We start from the raw sequence: 19,900 nt of genomic DNA, 5'->3' as shown, positions 1-19,900 counted from the left end.
ATAACATGACATGAGTCAATAATAACTGGTTATAGATAAATGATGTTTGAGACATACTGCTCCAATTCGACACACCATTATAGGTCCCAAAGTCCTCTCAATGGGTGGGTAACAAAATAATTGAAACAGAAGCATACCAACTCCTACAAAATGATAAAGGAATATTAGCCTTTTAAGAGGAATAATATACAAGTGTGTGCATATATATAAATAAGAACAAAATTGTAAGTATAGTTTTCTTTATATCTCCTGCTAAGACTTTTATGAACACATAGTATATACATAAAATTATATGTCCTCTAAGTTTTTTTCCCCCTAATGATCCTAAATAAATCTAACTTGTTATTATTGTTATTTTTTTTATGATATGGATACTTTGATTATCAAGCATAGAATCCCCAACTCAAAGATTTGATGCAAGGGAAAAAGATAGTGATATTAAAATACATACAAAATGGTTTACTAAAAATATAGTTGTGTACCTGAAATTGCAAGAACTTCACCAACTTGTCCACTTGAATAGCTTAGTCCTCCATACTTCTTAGGACTCACAGCCCATAATGGAAAAATCTAAATAGTAGATTGTTTCAAAAGAAGTAATTAGATATTGAATAAAAAAAAAGTAGCAAATTATTTTTTTTAAAAAAAGAAAATTGCTTACCTCTGAATAAGCCATGTCATGAAGTTGAAAAACACAATATAGAATAATAGATGACATTAGAGGCCAATTCTTGTAAAGACTCTGTTTTGGAGGAGTAGGGCACTTTTCCTCATCTTGATCCAAATTTTCGTTTTGATCAGATTCATGATTAGAGCTCATGTCTTTTAGACTACATGATTTTTTATTCTCTTCATCTTTTTTAGTATGAAAGTGAAGTGTTTCCTGTAACCACGCTCATAAGACATTGAAGATACTTTCTATAATAAATGTTATTACTTTGCACATAATAGCAGTTTTAACAGTTAGCGATTTTTTTGATTTTCAGTTCTACCGGTTTCGGTTCCGATGATGTTCGATAGGTTAGTTTGAACGATTTTTTCGATTTTTTGAATTTTATGCTCAACCCTAATTTTCACCACTACTCTAAACACATAAGACATAATATTGCTATCTAGTAGGTTATGGCCTTAAGGTAATATTTGTGATAAGTGTGAAACACTATATATATTAGACCATTTATATTTATCAATATGTGAAAGATCAATAATCTCAATTATATTAGACCATTTATATTTATCAATATGTGAAAGATCAATAATCTCAATGCAATTACATTAACAAGAAAAGTTAGTTATTTTCTTATTACTATTTTTGAGAAGTTACATTTGCTCTTTAGATTAAATAGACAGAAAAATAAAGAACTAAAGTAGAATGAGCAATTTATCATACCGGCATCCAACGACATACAATAGTTACACCCAAAGCAAATATTGATATCAACAAGCAAGGTAAAAAGTATGGGAACCTGTTATTTAATAAGATTCATCAAATAAAAAAGTGAATATAGATCATGAGTAATAAATAGACATGTAACTTAGATGTCATATTCTTACCTCCCAAACAGAGACTTTTTGGAAAATAGTTTTGGGAACTTCTCTGCAGGCTATAATTTAAATTCATTAGAAAAAATAAAAAAATAAAAAATATATAAACTAATGTAGAAAAAAAAATGCATCAACAAAAAAATTGCAAATCCATGCACATCTTAGTTTCTATATGATAGCACATCACTTTAAACTTTGGTTTTATTTTCTACCTTTTAAAATGATTTTCTGTACATAGTATTATTAACTATTGTTCAAAGTAATATATGATCAGAAAAAGTTTTTTTGGTGCCCGAGTGGGGTTCTCTGAGGCGGTTACTCTGGTTTTCTGGGTTTCGATTTTTCTGCATCTTCTTCCCCATCTCGTCCATCTTCTCCACCTTGCCCATGAACTCTCTTAACTTCCCACTCTCCAAGTATACACGATCTGCTGCTCTTACCAGTCTACGGACGAATTTGAAATATGTTTCATCTATATATATTCATCATCTCACAATCTATGATTTGTACCTACACTTCTTATTTTCATTCTCAATCATTCACTCTTATATGGACTCAATAATTAGTGTGATGAATACCACTCTATCTTTGTCTGAGAAGGAGAGAGATGTTCATACCCTTTCTGAAACTGATCTCCAAGATTCTGATGCCCCACCGAAATTTTTCTTAGTGGCCAGATGCTTATCTTCTGTTAATCCCCAAACTTTTATTAAGAAGATGGGAGAATTCTGGAGTAACAAATGTCGATTTGATGTTGTGGTGAGATGCATTCTGATCTTTTTTTGCTAACTATGGCTTGTGCAGGTGACAAATACAGAGTAATCTCGGGTGAACCTTGGCATTTTTTCAATCACCTCATTCTCCTTCACTCCCCAGCATCTCTGCAATCTGTCAAGAAAGAGGATCTATTCAAGGCTCACTTTTGGGTTCAAACTCATAGACTTCCTTTCTTAAGTAAGTCCAGGGCTTTGGCTAGGAAAGTTGGTGAATGGGTAGGAGAGTTTGTTGAAGTTTATGAGGATTCTTTACATGAAGGTTGGGGTTCTTTTCTGCGCACCCGAGTCTTAATTGATATTACTCAACCTTTGATGCGAGGCAAGATGGTGACTCTGCCAAAGGTCCAAGATGAACAATGGCTTGAGTTTTGGTATGAGAATCTCCCTACTTTCTGCTTCCATTATGGCATTCTGGGTCACCGTTTCGATAAGTGCAAGGCATTTTTGGAATTGGTTGATAATGGTAAGGATCCTGACTTGCCATATGGTCCTCAAATGATTGGAGATAAACTTTCTAAGGCCGGTTATGACAGGTATCGTAATGATTTTTCGAAAGTAAATGCCTATCCTTTTCTCACCCGTTTGGCCAAGAAAACTATTGCCTCTACTCTTCCTGCACTTTATACTAACCCCAACATAGCCATAGGTGCAATCCCACAACCTAAGCCTCTTACTCTTGCAGAATCAAACATGCCAGATCAATCGAATGTACCCAACAACAACCAAAGTCCTAAAATGCCATTACCATTTCCTTCATATATACCAACAGTTTTCCATTCAGCTAGTAGTTCCACAAATCCCATTCCCACACATGTACATACTATCCCAGTTCATTTGCCACTCAAAAACTCCCTGAATACTGAGTCCATTGCACACTATCCCTCCTATCCCATTTTACCAAAGCCTTCTGACAGCAGCCCTGTTTTGGTAAATAAAGGCAAAGCAATTATGACAAGTGATGAGTCTATTGAGTTGGGTGATTATGGTAAAAGTTTCAAGAGACAAATTGATCCCGAAAACCTACGCAGTGTTCTTAAAAGATGTCGAAGTAACAAAAGGGATAACATTGATACGGAGGAGATAATTATTCAGCATGTTTCTCGTTCTTCACAGGATTCAGCTGAAAACAATCCTGCGATTTCAGCGGAGGTTGCACACCAGCAGCCCCGCCCGCAGCCATGAAAATTATAAGTTGGAATGCCAGGGGCTTGGGAAACCTTTCGGCATTCAGGCATCTTAAGCTGCTGGTTAAGGAGCAGCGTCCTGATTTGCTTTTTATTATGGAAACTAAGCTTAAATGTAATTCTTTAGATCGTATTCGTCACTCTTTGAAATTTAACAATGGACTTGAAGTCCCAAGGGTTGGTTTAAAAGGGGGTTTGCTGTTATTATGGATGACAAATGTTGATGTAACCTTGAACTCCTATTCAATGAATCACTTTGATGCTTTTGTGTTGTATGAGAATGGTTGTCGTTTCCACTTTACTGCTTTTTATGGTGCTCCGGAATCTCATTTACGAACTAATACTTGGAATCTATTGAGAAGTTTTGCTACTCCTTCGAACAATTTTCCTTGGTTAGTTCTTGGTGATTTTAATGAGTTGTTGTCAATGAAGATAAAGATGGGGGTTCTCTGAGAAGTGAAAAACTTATGAATGACTTCAAGCAAGCTATTGATTTTTGTAATCTTATTACAATCCCTTATACTGGAGATCGGTATACATGGACTAATAAGCACTATAATGGGACTTTGGTCAAAGAGAGGCTAGATAGAGGGTTTCATAACGGTGTATGGACAGACTTCTTTGTCGATTCTCCTCTTTCTCATTTGGATTTATACCATTCCGATCATCGTGCAATTGCATATAATGTTTCTCTGCCACAACAAATGTCCATTTCGACTACAAGACACCATAGATTTCGTTTTGAGCAATTTTGGCTCAAAGATTCAGATTGCCGTGGTATTATTGAAGCTTCTTGGAAATCATGTAACAACTTCCAACCTGTTTCTTCTCTGCTGCAAAATATTGCAGATTGTTCAACTGCACTCCAGAATTGGCATGTCTCAAAATATGGCCAAATGGGCCGTGACATAGCAGCAGCCCATAAACACTCATCTCAATTACACAACAGTAATGACCGGTCGCTGCAACACTTTCAGACAGTCGAGGATGCAGATAAAATATTGGATGATTTGTTGGAAAAAGAGGAGCTTTATTGGCACCAAAGAGCTAGAGTTGATTGGTTGCAAAGTGGAGATTCTAATACAAAATTCTTTCATGCCCGAGCAAAATCAAGGAATGCCACTAACAGAATTAAATCTCTAAATACTGATGTTGGTGGGGTTATACATGGTGATGAGGACATTGCTAATGAAGTTACTTCTTATTTCTCAGAATTGTTCACTTCTAATGGTGTTGATATTGAAGCTTTGAATATGGTATTGTCCAATATCCAATCGGCTATTACACCTGAAATGAATGCTATTCTGCTGCAACCTTTTACTGCTTCTGATGTTGAAAATGCTCTTCATTCAATGGCACCTGATAAATCCCCAGGAGTGGATGGTATGTCTGCGATGTTCTTCCAAAAACATTGGGATATTGTTGGTTCACTTGTAACCCAAAGTGTCCTTCAAATCCTTAATGATGGTGCGGACATGACATGTATTAATTCAGCTCTGATTACGTTAATTCCGAAAGTAGACCAGCCTAAATTTGTGAGGGAATTCAGACCTATTAGTTTGTGTACTGTGATTTACAAGTTAGTCTCCAAAGCTATTGCGGTCAGATTTAAAGAAGCGCTGCCTTTTGTTATTTCTCAGCATCAAAGCGCTTTCCTTCCTAACCGCTTAATAACTGATAATGTGCTCTTGGCTTTTGAACTTGTCCATTGTTTGAAGAACAAAAAGAGAGGCCGGTTGGGGTATTCGGCACTCAAACTGGATATGAGTAAGGCCTTTGATCGAGTAGAGTGGTTTTTTCTGCACCAGGTTATGACGAAGATGGGGTTTGATATTAATTGGGTGAATCTTGTTATGAAATGTGTTACAACAGCCACGCTTTCTTTCAATATCAATGGGGCTATCAAAGGTTCAGTTGTTCCACAGAGGGGTCTTAGACAAGGTGATCCACTATCACCTTATTTATTTTTGATTTGCTCAGAAGGTCTTTCATCTTTGTTGAAAAATGAGAAAAGTTTGGGTCAGCTAAAGGGATTATCAATTGCTCGACGTGCTCCTGCAGTGTCTCATCTTCTATTTGTAGATGATAGTTTGTTATTTTGCCATGTCACTGAAGAATCTTGTCAAGCCATTCGAAGAGTTCTTGATCTTTATCACCGAGCATCGGGGCAACTTCTCAACACGGAGAAAACGGTCATGTCTTTTTCACCTAACACAAGTCAAGCTACTAAAGATCGTTTCAACCATGTTTTGGGTATGCCTATTTGTGATTTACATGAAAAATATTTGGGTCTTCCATCATATGCGGGTAGAGATAAAAAGGAGCTTTTTAGTGGAATCAAAGACCGTATATGGAAATTAATGAACACATGGCATGCCAAGCTTTTTTCTATTGGAGGTCGGGAAATTCTCTTAAAAGCAGTGGTTCAATCTATTCCGACATATGCAATGAGTTGCTTTAGTCTTCCCAAGAAGTTTTGTAATCAATTGGAATCAATGATGGCTAACTTTTGGTGGGGTTCTAATGCAAACCATTCGAAGATTCATTGGAAGAAGTGGAAATTCTTATGTTCTTCTAAAGCTGATGGCGGTATGGGTTTTCGTTCCTTCATCCATTTTAACCAAGCTCTACTCGCTAAGCAGGCTTGGCGAATTTTCAATGATCCCTCTTCTCTTTTAGCTAGAGTTCTTCAAGCTAGGTACTTTAAGGATGGTAATTTCCTTTCAGCAAAAAATGGGGTATTGCCTTCTCTTACTTGGCAGAGTATCTGTGATGGAAAAGAGCTATTGTTAAAAGGACTGAGATGGAAAATAGGGAATGGGCAAAGTGTGAGATGTGTTAAAGATCCTTGGCTCCCGGGAAACACTACTTTTACTCCTTATTACTATGGGGGGGATCCTCTGTTCACGGTGGCTCATTATATTACTAATGAAAGACAATGGGATTTGAGAATTCTGGAAGATCATTTTGGGACTATTGATATTGAACGCATTCTCTCTATACCGCTTGCTCCCTCTCCTAGAGAGGACATGCTTATCTGGCACCACTCCGATACAGGCTATTACACAGTGAAATCGGGCTACCACTTAGCGGCTAGTTTAGAAACTATGGAGGCTGAATCCCCTTCATCATCTAATCGTCAATGGTGGAATCGCTTCTGGGCTCTAAGACTACCTAAGAAAGTCAAGATTTTTGCATGGCGTTTCATTAATGATGCTCTTCCAACGGCTGCCAACTTGATGCACCGTAAGATCTCGACTTCCTCAGCTTGTTCACTCTATTTATGTGCTTGGGAATCTGTTGGCCATGCTATTTTTTGTTGTACTCGTGCTAAAGCTGTGTGGAAGATTTCAAAGTGCCAAGTTCAGATGCCTAACATCGGTAACCTTAAAGGCTTTGATATTTTCTCCTATTTTGCTAATGTAAATAAGGACGCTGATTTGGAGAGAATTATATGTATTATGTGGTGTATTTGGATTGAGCAAAATAAGGAGATTCATGGGTCTAAGCCTAAGATTGCGGAGGTGATTTGTAGCTATTCGGACACATATCTTGCTCAATATCACTCGGCTACTGCTGCTGCCATTCAACCGCATGCATCCGTCTTTGCAACAAATTGCAGCAACCAGTCGGTTCATACCTCCCATCAAAAGACCATTCCGAAATGGCAGCCACCTGGAAAAGACATGTATAAATTGAATATTGATGCTGCTATTGATTCAAAGGGTGCTATTATTGGAGTAGGGGCTCTTATTCGAACTGATGCAGGTGATGTAGTTGCTGGACTCTCCAAAGTTTGCAAAGGTTGTTGCTCACCAAAGGAAATGGAAGCTTTGGCTATGTTTTACGGTTTGCAATGGGCATTGATGCACAACTTTCCACTCAATTTCATTGAAATCGATTCTCTCTTATTGTCTAATGCTCTCAATTGTTTATCTTCTACTAAGTGTATAACTCCTTTTTATGATTTGGTAGAGGATATTAATTATCTTATGTCCTTTTTTCCTAGAGTAAAAGTATCTCATGTTAAAAGAGATGCTAACCAAGCGGCTCATGGCTTAGCTAAGTTTGCTCTTCGATTGGACAAAGATATGGTTTGGTTAGGTGAAATTCCATCCCCAATCGTTTTTGTAGTTGTTGCTGATTCTTCTCATTAATAATAACAGATGTTTCTCAAAAAAAAAAAAAAAGTAATATATGATCAATATTTCAAAAACAAAAATAAGAAGTAATATATGACCTCCAACATAAAATAAGAAAACTAACCTGTGCAAGAAAACCTCCAAGGGCAGGACCAATTAATAATCCAATTCCCCAAGCAGTGCTAATCTGAAAATTAAGTTATTCTTTCTCTTATATATTCACAACAACTAATCACTACTAATTATGTAGTGTAAAACAAATTAAAGAGAAGACATATCTTACTATTGACATTCCCAAAGCTTGATTTTTTGTATTGCAGATTTCTAAAACATATGCCTGAAAAATATACTTTTAGTTATTCATATATAATAAGTCAATAGAATAGATTAAACATGATGAATTAAAACTATAACTTAAGATAAGTTCTCAAACTTGTTCTATGATGAAATCAAATTAATCATTTAATCCACATTAAAACAAAATGTGTACCCTCAATGGTCCTAATGTTCCGCACAAACTTCCAAGTAAAAATCTTGTTGAAACTGCCATCCAAAATTTTGTACTAAGTCCAAAAAGGGTGTTGAAAATTATCCTGAAAAAGAATATATTTGTTAAAACCATGATCAAAGGAGAGATAAAGAGAAGGAAAGTTGATAGAAAGGTGATTGATCAATCTTTAATATGAACAAAAATCATAGGTAATCAGCTGATAAATGTACTGACACTGCAATTGTGCTAAAAATCATAGCTGGTTTCCGACCATATCGATCAGCTATCATTCCCCAAAAAATGGAAGTCAGAAATCTTCCAAACATGAATGCAGATCCTTCAAAGAATAAAAAATATCATAATTAATAGTAATGTCGAAGAATATCATGTGTATTGAAACTATAAAATTAATTTTAGTTTGCTAGGAAGGTAACTTTAGTGACCTTTTACGGTGCACTTCGTTTCCAACATCTCAAAAATTATTTGATAATTTATATACAAAAAAAATAGATATAAGTTTTTTTTAACTAAAATGAAAAATTCAAATGAATATTTTTAATTGTTAAGAAAATAAAATAAAGGAATTTTTGTCCAAATTTATGTTGCATTCTTTGAAAAAGATTAAAATTAAATTTACTAATTACAACACATAATGATGTAATATTAATCTTTGGACAAACTAAGGTTAGAAAAATAGTGCTGTATATATAGCTTATATTACAACACCCGCAACACCTATAATGATGTAATATTACCCATAGAAAAGGTTAAGACTAAATTTACTAATCACCACACATAATAATGTAAAATATTAACTTTTAGACAAACTAAGGTTGAAGAAAGAGTGATGTATATATAGCTTATAATACAACAATCGTAATTGTTTTTAAATTATATGAGATTTTTTCCTAAAGAACTCACTCATGACTTAAATCACCAAAATTTCAAAATAAATTAAATATGTTAAAAAAATTAAGATAAATGATAAGATAAAATTATACATTTTTAAGATGCCAAATTACCTTTTTTGTACTTTCTTTTATTTGAATATATTGATGTTATTTTTTTTTTTTTTATGTATTTAGGCTCTGTTTGGGGAGCTTTTTAAAAAGCTAAAATCACTTTTAAAAAAAGTTATGAATTAATATGTGTTTGGTAAAATTTAGAAAATAGCTTTTTTAAAAATTTAAGTGAAATTTATAGCTTTTAGGAAAATTTGGCCCACCCTAATTTTGGGATTTTAGCTTTTATGGGAAGCTACAATTTTAGTTTAAGGAATTTTTCACTTGACCCAATTGCCCTCATCTAATTTTAAAATTCCTCATTTACCAATTAATTTTAGGGTTTCTTACATTCTTTCAATCTCATCATTATTCAAAAAAAAAAAAACCTTCTATGATAAAAAATTACTCAACAGTCATCTTATTATTATTATTATTAGTAAAAGTCTAATTTATTATTTTATTATATAAATATATAAAAGAATTAAATATTATAAAAAAATTATCGTAATTTATAATATAATAAATAATATTTATAAATATATCAATATGTATAAAATTATTTAAATAAATTAGATAACAAATGTCATACTTATTTTAGTAATTATATATTTAACAGCTATTTAATCATTTAGCTTACCAAACACTTATATACAACTTTTTCAACTCACAGCTCTTTTAAAATTATATTTACCAAACATTCAGTAGCTTTTTCTCACAGTACAGCTACAACTGCTTTTTCACACAGCACAGCTATAACTACTTTTTCCCACAGCACAGCTGTGTCAAACTAGCCCTTAGTAACTCGTTTGCCAAATATAAAAATAAAAATTTATATATAATTAATACTTCACATTTAAACATATCTTATCTTTTAAGATGAAGTATAATTAGAATGTTTAATAATTGTCCAATTACTTTCAAACATGTTACGCCCTGTCCTAAGATTGTCTCTAATGAGAGATATAAAAATTATGTTATATTTGACACAACAAAAAATATTTTTGTGATATATTTATATTGATTTTTAACATTATACTTTAATACACAATTACAAAATTTGAAGCAAAATTTAATATTTTTATTAAAAGTATATAGAAATAATAAATTATCATTAATTTATTATATAAAACAATAAAAATGAAATGTCAAGGGTTTATAATTTAATGTAATAATTAAATTTAATAATAAAATATTAAAAATAACAAAATAAATATAAAAGTAATATATATTTATTGTGATGCAAATTTCGTATCATGCCATTTGATTTAAATTTGAATCAATTTTTATTATATGACAAATTTCAATCAACATTTAACATACTATTAAAGCAAACTTTGTATAATAAGAGCTATATTTTAACAATAAATCACCAGTTTCATTTAAACTTCTACTTTTTATTGGACTGTTACTTTTGATTTAAACTTCTTAGCTCTTCTTCATAAAGCTATTATAAAGTGGCTTTGAGCTTTATAGAACTGAAATTCATTCCAATCTAACAAATAATTAAAGTGCTTTAGGATTTGAAAGTCCAAAAATTACTTCGGAAATAAGACCTACTCGCCCATAATTAGTGTTAGTTTGCTAGAAAGCCTTTTTTTTTCCTTCTAATTTAATTATAGTAATATAATTTACATAAATCCTCTCAAAAAAACAATAATTTACATAAAAAAAATACATAAGACTATATGCAAAAGATAAATGAGAAAACTTTAAATAGCATTTAAGGTATCCAACACTCTATATCATTATTGGTGTAAATAAAGTCAAAAATATGTATAATACTCTCCTTTAAAAAATTATTTTGGTACACCCTCTATTTGTTTCGATATCCATAAAATTTTTTTATTTTTACAATTACAAACATTATAATTTTTTTGGACTATTAGTAAAGTTTCAAAAATTTCAACAATATCGAAAATAAATTTGGAACAACTACTTATTACATATATATATATATAAAAAAAAAAACCATACAAACAACAAAATGTTTTACCTTATTTACGGTACCATAAACTATTTGTAATTTTCTAAAAATTAACAGATGTTCTCAAATATATATTTACTATAGAATTATCTGACCTACCTACATATTTATCTATATTTATATTCAAAATATGCTCACTCACTTTTTTTTTTAAAAATAAATAAATAAATAAAGAAAAAATATATGCTCACCCACAACACCAGCATAGTAACCTATATCCTCGTCCTTTTTTGCAACACCGAAATCCTTTATCTGAAAATATCAATTTGAAATTGAAACACATATTTTGATCTCAACAGCAATTAATTATATGAAATATTGATACATAAATATAATACTCACCATGAAATACAGGAAAGGGAACATAGATGATATTGGCAATGCTGCAAAAGAGTAACCACAAAAAACCCTATCATTATTGCTGAATTTTATTATTATTATTATTATTAATGTTCTTTTAATATTTATTAAGAATATAGAAATAATAATAATTTTTCTTTATATTTTATTGATGATAGATAAAGTTAATAACAAAATAATAAAGTAATTTTAATATTCAATTTTAGTAATTTTAATATTCAATTTTAATGTGATAACTAAATAATAAAATAATGAAAACCGTATAAAAGTAAACTAAAAAGAGTAGCATTTAAATTATGGTGATACTTAATATGCATTTGTGTTAAATTTGACACAATTTTTGATAAAATATTTTTTGAAAATGAATTTTCAACAATATATCGCTAATTTAGAATTTCATTGGAAATGTTACAACACCATCTCTAATAAAATGTGTAAACATTATATTATATTTACGACAAACATTTGATACATGAATTATGATGCTCCAATGCAAAATAGTAAAATTTAATTAAAAAAATAATTTTCATTAATATACATTCAATAATCATTAAAAATATACTAATAATAATAATAATAATAATAATAATAATAATAATAATAATTTTTCTTTATATTTTATTAATGATAATATTTAAATAATAAAATAAAAATTTTAGTATTTAATGTGATAACTAAAAATAATAATATAATATTAAAAAGGTATAAAAGTAAATTAAAAAGAATAGATGTAAAATATACATGCTATATTTTTAATATTATATTATTTTTGGTATGTGCTAAATTTAATAATATTTTTGGCACATTATTATAGCATATACTTTTTTAAAATGGGTTATATTTAAAATTTTTTAAATATATATATTTTAACAATGAATCACTAACTTACCACACTATATTAAAGATGCATGATGTAAAAGAAAAAGCTAAATTTGGGGAAAAAAAAAAGTAAATGTTATATTTAGCACACTTTACAATTGTATTTCAATACACAATATAACAAATTAAGATGTGATTCGAAACAAAAAAAAAAAAATAATTATTATTAATGTTAATTAATAAATTAAAGGGATTTTTTTTATTTTTATACTTTAAAACAATTTTTTTTTTTTTTGTATTTTTACAAAATTCTACATAGAACCTTTATTGTAACTAGCACTGCAATCTAAATTGCAACAAAAAATCGTATGAAAACCCCTATTGCAACTAGCGTTGCAGCAACCACTTAACTCAAACCATAAATTTGAAAAAAAAATAAAAAAAAATCGTATATGAAGTAATTTCCCTTAAATTAAATATATATTTTAAGAAATAGGATAATTTGTAATTATAAAAGAAGTGTATTAAAGTTTTTTTTAATATAAAATCACACCACATTAGTATTTATTTACTAAAATTATGTAATGATGTTTTAAGACTTGGATGTAATACAAACACCACAAATTACTCACTTATGAGCAATATAAGATAAATACACACACATGTTTTTATTTATTTATTTATTTTGATAAAATCACACCAAACATAGTGTATTAAGTCACTCCTTAGTACTAAATAATAACATTGTAAAAAATTGATATGTAAAATAACTTTAAATTTAGAAATTATGTTAGTAAATGTCTATTTTTAAAAAAAAAAAAAATAGTATAATGATCAAATATAATAAATTAACTAATAAAAATTATAAAAATAAATTTAATACATATTAATTTTTTAAAATATATATTATAATAATTAAAATTAAATATTATCTTAAATAAATGATGTACTACACAACAAAAACCATATATCATACAACAAAATGGAATAGAGATATTCCAACCGCCCAAATAAAGAACTGTTACAAATAATGAAGAAACTAATAAGTTTCTTATAGGAAGCAACTTAAAATAAACCAAATTTTTATATATACCTACAATAAAAATAAAATAAAATAATACAATAGTATTATAAAAAAAATTTATACCATATTAACAAAATTATATACAACCATAAAATAATTATACCATACTTACAAAATTATACATCACATTTATATATAATAAAATAATAACTAAACATGCATGATTTAAAATAAAATGATATACTGTACAATAAAACGTATATATCATATAACAAAAAATATATACCTTACAATAGAAATATATATAATAACAACAAATAAAAATAAAAATATGTATCGTGCTAATAAAATTATATGTCACCTCAACAAAAGTACCATAGAAAATAGAACTTAAATATTTTTTTTAAAAAATAATATACCGTATAATAAAAAATACATATATCATTCACCAAAATATATATACTAACAATAATAATAAAATAAAATATATATTGCTAATATATATATATCATATTAACATGTATATATATATTACATATATATTATATACCACCATTATATATAATAAAATAAAAATTAATTAAATATCATTTAAAATAAATAATATATCATACAATTAAAATATATAAAAATAATAATTAAATATATATAGCGTGTCAATAAAATTATATTCATACATTAAAATATTTGTATTACGTTAACAAAACTATATACCAATATTATACATAAAAAATAAAAAAATTAATATTATCTAAAAATAATAATGTATTATAAAATAAAATAAAAATTTACTGCACAACAAAAATTATATACCGACATCCCATAAAAAATCAAAAAAAAAAAATTAACATAAATTTAAAATAAAAAAGTTTTCAACAAAACTAATATAAATATACCATAATTTTAAGTAATTTGCTTTTAATTCTAAAAAAATATGGAAAAAATTATTGATTTTTTGTTATATGGTAAAAGATAATATAAATAATAAATAATGTAAAATGGTTATTTTTCTACAAATTTTAAATGAAGATATTTACTTGTATAATATTATAATTTGGGCTATTTGCTATAATTTTCCTATTGTAAATAAAGAAAGCTCATCAATTGCGTGCTCATTTGATACAATGCAATATTTTTTGTCAAATTTTGTTTAATATATTAAATTTAATACAAGTTTTAACATACTATTAGAGAAATATTTTTTTACAAAAATATCAAAATATACCGTTGTACCACTTAATTGGCACTTTATTAACAGAAAGTAAGATTCAAACAGTCTATTTTACATGCGTATAAAATAAAAGAGATAAGCGTGTAATAAATTATTTAAATATTATTTTTGGCAAATTAAATTATTTTAAAATTTTTAAAAATTTGTAAGACATCAATAATTACATCATACATTGTCATATAAAAAAAATAAGATCAAAATTATTGGAATGTCGAAAACACGAGGTGGTACATCAATGGGGCAGTAGTAGAATTTTTTAGAAGTGTTCACGGTGCGGGCGGTGTGAACTTTAGCTATTTTTTCAGACCAAACTGCACATGTAGTTTTTACAATTTTTCAAACAGCAACTACATCACAAGACTTTAAAACTGTAAAAACTATACTGCAAAATACGGTGCGATTCAAGCGGTTTACACTATCGTCATTATCAAATATTATAATAAAAATATAAAAATTAATTTATTAAAATTTCAACAATACGAAAAAAATTATTAAACTTTTAACGTCACAATATATACACTAATCAAGCCACTGTATTTAATTGTCTTGTATATATATATTATTATAATATATCAATAATAATATGTTAGAAGTAAGAAAAAAAATAAGAAATGAGAATAATTTATATGGATGTTTCTTTCATAAATATTGTATGACACGAGCTTTGTAATGCTATAAATTGTTCGAAATAAAAAACACATTATAAAAATTAGTATATTTTTGTAATATATATTGTGGTACGATTTGAACTGTAATTATTAAAATTATAACTGTAAATCATACTGTACTATGCGATTTGGAAAAAATATAAACTGTAATTGTACTATAAAAAATTTAAATTATATTTTTTATGCGATGTAGTATAGTGCAGACAGTTTGTACAATGTGAACAATTAAAAAAAAAAAAAAAAAAAAAAAAGACACTTAAAATTTCCAAAACTTATATATGATAAAAGAAAAAATAAGTAAATTTATATATATTAAGTTGTAATAATATCCTTTTCAAAAAAAAAATTGCAATAATATTCATTATTAAAAAATTAAATTTATATATCTTATTAGATGTTATAATGTGAGGAAAAAATTAATAAATTTAAAGATGTTTAACCAAATAAAGTATTAAAATGAAGTTAAATTATAAGATGCAAGTGATCTCAAACAAAATAAAATATACATATTAAAAAAAAAGAGTGATAGAAAAAGTTGGTTTAGATTTAGAGGGAAGAAAAGGGACTACCTGCTGCAAGGGTAAGAATAAAAACATAGAAAAGATGTTTGAAAGGAATGGCAGAAGTGGATTGTTTCATGTTGTCAACAATGCAACCTGGGCAATTTTCTTCATACAAGTAACCCATTTCTTTCTGCTCTCTTCTATTATTATTATTATTCATCATCATAACTTAACAAAAATAAAAATACTACTTCACTTTCTCTTTCTCTATTCTATTTATTAAACTATATATCTTCACCTAACTTCAAATTGTCTCTTGTTCTTCAACACGTTTTTTATAAGTGTCACACCTATATAATATGTGTCACATATTTACACATATATGTGTCATGTGTCACAGATATCCGTATGAAATATGTAAATAGTGTTGAAGTAGTTCTTAAAAATAATAATAATATAAAAAAGTGTTTTAAGTGAGGAAGGCAAAGTGTTGGGAAGCACTTCGGGTTCAAATTTATTATCGTGGAGAGCAATTTGAAAGTAGTTATCAATACTTTTAATGGGAATAATTTTTATTGGGCTATTGAAAACTATGTCTCTTTTTGTAATAATTCTTCTCACTCGTTTATTATTTGTAATTTTACTAATATTAATAAATCTTATAACTTTATAGTCTATAATGTGGTAAAATGGACTTTTGCTCATTAGAAGTTTAATTTTATTCCGTTATCAACTATTTCTACAAACTTATTATGTAATGTCCAAGAAGTCTAATTATTCCCATATATCATAACTAGGGAACCTAAGCCGCGCTTCGCGCGGTATTGTCCAACTTTTATAAATTATACATATATATTATACTTATTAAGTAATATAATCTAAAATATAATATTTTGATATATGTATTATAAACAAAGTAATAATATTAAAATTAAAAATATAATTTTAAATTACTTAGAAAGATAACGGTTTTGTAACAAATATTAAATGGTAGACTTGATAAAAAAAATTGCATGTGTTTTTATAATAAAATAAAGGAAAAAGATAACAACTTTTGAATTTAATAAACTGAGTTTGTGATTGATGATGTAGTTGTTTTTAAAATAATTTTTAGACTTTTTTTTCTATAAAAAGAAACAATTTAACATATAATTTATGAAAGGCTTTATATTTTATTTTGTGGATGTGAAATTTCTATTTTAAATGAAAAGGAAAGTCACGATTCATATAAATAAATAATTTCATAATGAAATGTGTATTTGTCTTACTGTTTTGTGGTAATTAAGATGATAGATACCGTATGAAGTTGGTTGAGCGCTCGCGCGATCGTTATAATTATTGAAAAATAAAATATAAATATGAATATTTAGTTATTTCAGAAATTCATATATTAAGTAGTTGTTAATATTTTTACTAAATAAGTAAAATATTATAAATCATGTGTTTACTATTTCTTTTTATTTCTAAATAAAAAATAGAATAATTTTTTATTATTATTGTTGCCCCTGATTTTACCCAATATACGTGGACCAGCCAGACAAGGACACGTGGATCAAGCAACTTATAATCCGAACTATTTGCTAAGTCTTTACGCAATAAAGAAGCATCCGGGACATATCTCTCGGAGAAGGCATATGGAATCCCATATGCTCCCGGATGCCCAAGTAACGTTAAGGCATCTCCGCGAGGTGTCAGGTTTTCCCTGAGCAATCAAGTCGCATTTAATGCCGCATTGGAGGAAGCGTGTTGGGACTGCTACACGCAATAAAGTCTGACGGCACAACCTCCAACCAGCAGCTACAAAGTAATGATTATTTAAGTCTATCGACAGCTACACTGTGAAGAGTCACATCAGTCAAAAGACAATAAGGACATTCCACATAAAAGCCCTACAGCACCTAGGGATTTGACCATGCATTACTCATGGTATATTCATTGGGAATGCCCAACTTTATGGACACTTACAGATACACTTGTACAATAGTTCTGGGGATCACCCCACCAAAAACACTATAAATACCCCCTCAAAGCTCATTAAATGGGATCGAAAATCTTGGGCTGCATAAGAGCAAGAAGAGTAAATACTCACCAAGAACATTCTTTGTATTTATAAGGGTGAAATATCCACCAAATACATTCTCTGTATTAAATACATCCATAAATACAATAGACTCGTGGACTAAGGCTCATTAACGCCCCAACCACGTAAAAATCCTTCTCTAATTTTCTTACAGCTCTATAATCTTATAATATTTTATTAGTTGCCGAAAACCTCGGTCAACATTTTGGTGCTTTCATTGAGAGCTAAAGAAAGCTACTGCAAACATACACTTCGCTTCACAAAAATGGTGGAGACTAGAAGTACTCGTCAACCTCGCCCATTAGAAGATGCTCAGGATCCAAATGAGGAAGATGTAGCCTCAAGAGCAGCTGAGGGTTCTGAGGAAGAAGAAGGAATTCCCGATGATGACTACGAGGGAAACCTCGATGAGTATGCCTACGACGAAGGTAGCTACTCAGAGTTGGTGCTTCTCAGGCAAAAAGCTATCGATCACGAAGCCGAGATCGAAGCCCAGAAAGCACAAAACCAAAAAATGCAAGAAGTAATGCTGGCCATGCAATAGGCCATGGAGGCGGCTGGCATTCACGTGCATCCCAAGGCAATGACTGCTGGACTTGGCAAGGAACCAGAGGAATCCTCGCCTAGTACCCAACAGTAGAAGTCTAGGGAGCCTAGCCCTATAAGGTATCCTGCTGAAGGGAACAAAAAGAAAAACCCTACCTCTACTCCAGGGCGAAAGAAAAAGGTGCAGGATCCGCGAAAGGTCCGCTCAGATTTCCCTAAAGGGAAAGGTCCGCAGAGGGGCAAGCTCCAAAAAGGGAGTCTTGGCCCTCAGGATCGAGAGGACCGAAAAAGCGTTTCCGTGCACCAAGAGCCCGGAGGTAGAGGAAGAAGAGGACAGAGGTGTCCTCCCGTTGACCTGAGAAATCAAATCAATGGGAACCAAGGTGACCTCCGGGATCACCTTGACCAAAAAAGATACGGGCCCGCGGTCTCCACGGGTACGTCGAATGAAGGAATTATGGCAGAACTCGCCATACTTCGAAAAGACATTGCCCGAGTCTCCCGAAGGCAAAAAGGGGATGACTCCAACTCAGATTGCGAGGACCGGGAGCCATGTGCTAAGCACATCCTTGAGGCGGAGCTCTCCAAAAACTTTAAGATGCCCGAAATGGCAGCTTATACCGGGAACTCTGATCCAAGCGACCACTTGTCACGGTTCAACCGTGTCATGACGGTCATGAGAGTCAGCCATGACGCAAAATGTCTGTGCTTCCCACTTACTTTAAGTGGGTCCGCGGAGGAATGGTTCAAGAAACTGGAACCAGGATCCGTGGGCTGTTGGAACAAGTTACAGACCAATTTCCGGAGACAGTTTGTCGTCGCAAGAAAGGTCAACCTGGAGGTCAGTGCCTTGACTAACATTAAGCAACTGCCCACCGAGACCTTGAAAAACTATATAAAGAGGTTCCGAGAGGAGGCCTCAAAAACTAAGAAAGTTGATGACGCACAACAGCTTGCGCTTCTCCAAGCAGGCATCCGTACAGGGACTCCCTTCTGGAATGAACTACAACAAGAGGGGGCCGCTAGCCTTCAGGACTTCCAGAAGAGAGTCCAAAAATATATCAACCTCGAAGAAGCCCAAATAGTGGCCTATGGGGGATACTATATCACCGGGATAGCAGGGTACATGCCCGGAGTACCGCCCTCGGGTACTGCCCCAACCTCGGCTCCACCGATAAGCGGCATACGATTCTCTGCCACCCCCGGGTATAGTTAGGGCCAGGCTCATGCGCCAGCATCATCCCATTTTGGAAACCCCTTAGGGATGAATGGACAAGCTCCCGCGCACTCCGCTCCGACCGCTAGCCTGGCAGGCCCTTCCCAGGGTTCGAGGAGTAAAAGATCCTCTAAAGGCAGCACCTGGACGGGGGAGAAACGCCAGAAAAGGGGATACACTCCTCAGTACACCCAGTACACGGAGCTGACGGACTCCCAAGAGCGTGTGTACTTTGCTACTAGGCAAAATACGCACTATCGGAGACCGCACCTGTTGTACAAAGATAGTTCCCGGAGAGATCCGAGCAAAAGATGCGAGTACCACAATG

General features: G+C 31.0%; 1 protein-coding gene across 1 annotated transcript in view; it reads right to left on the bottom strand.

Moving 5' to 3' along the window:
- The window catches only part of LOC115719949 (protein ZINC INDUCED FACILITATOR-LIKE 1-like), a 32,162-nt gene extending 16,156 nt beyond the window's left edge, over positions 1–16,006 (bottom strand). Inside the window, exons 1-12 of the mRNA XM_030649120.2 lie at positions 15,797–16,006; positions 11,468–11,508; positions 11,317–11,377; positions 8,372–8,474; positions 8,138–8,240; positions 7,931–7,984; positions 7,772–7,834; positions 1,555–1,604; positions 1,391–1,466; positions 662–883; positions 483–570; positions 58–143 (exon numbers count right to left, since the gene is read on the bottom strand). Coding sequence (XP_030504980.2) covers positions 58–143; positions 483–570; positions 662–883; positions 1,391–1,466; positions 1,555–1,604; positions 7,772–7,834; positions 7,931–7,984; positions 8,138–8,240; positions 8,372–8,474; positions 11,317–11,377; positions 11,468–11,508; positions 15,797–15,956 — 1,107 coding nt within the window. The 5' untranslated portion in view covers positions 15,957–16,006. The remainder of the gene's footprint in view (positions 1–57; positions 144–482; positions 571–661; positions 884–1,390; positions 1,467–1,554; positions 1,605–7,771; positions 7,835–7,930; positions 7,985–8,137; positions 8,241–8,371; positions 8,475–11,316; positions 11,378–11,467; positions 11,509–15,796) is intronic.
- Between the last annotated feature and the right edge of the window lie 3,894 nt (positions 16,007–19,900).

The sequence above is a fragment of the Cannabis sativa genome, chromosome 2 (assembly GCF_029168945.1).
Source record: "Cannabis sativa cultivar Pink pepper isolate KNU-18-1 chromosome 2, ASM2916894v1, whole genome shotgun sequence".
In the NCBI taxonomy this organism is placed as follows: Eukaryota; Viridiplantae; Streptophyta; class Magnoliopsida; order Rosales; family Cannabaceae; genus Cannabis; species Cannabis sativa.
The sequence above is the reverse complement of the archived record's forward strand: the minus strand, read 5'-3'. Positions and strand labels throughout refer to the sequence as shown.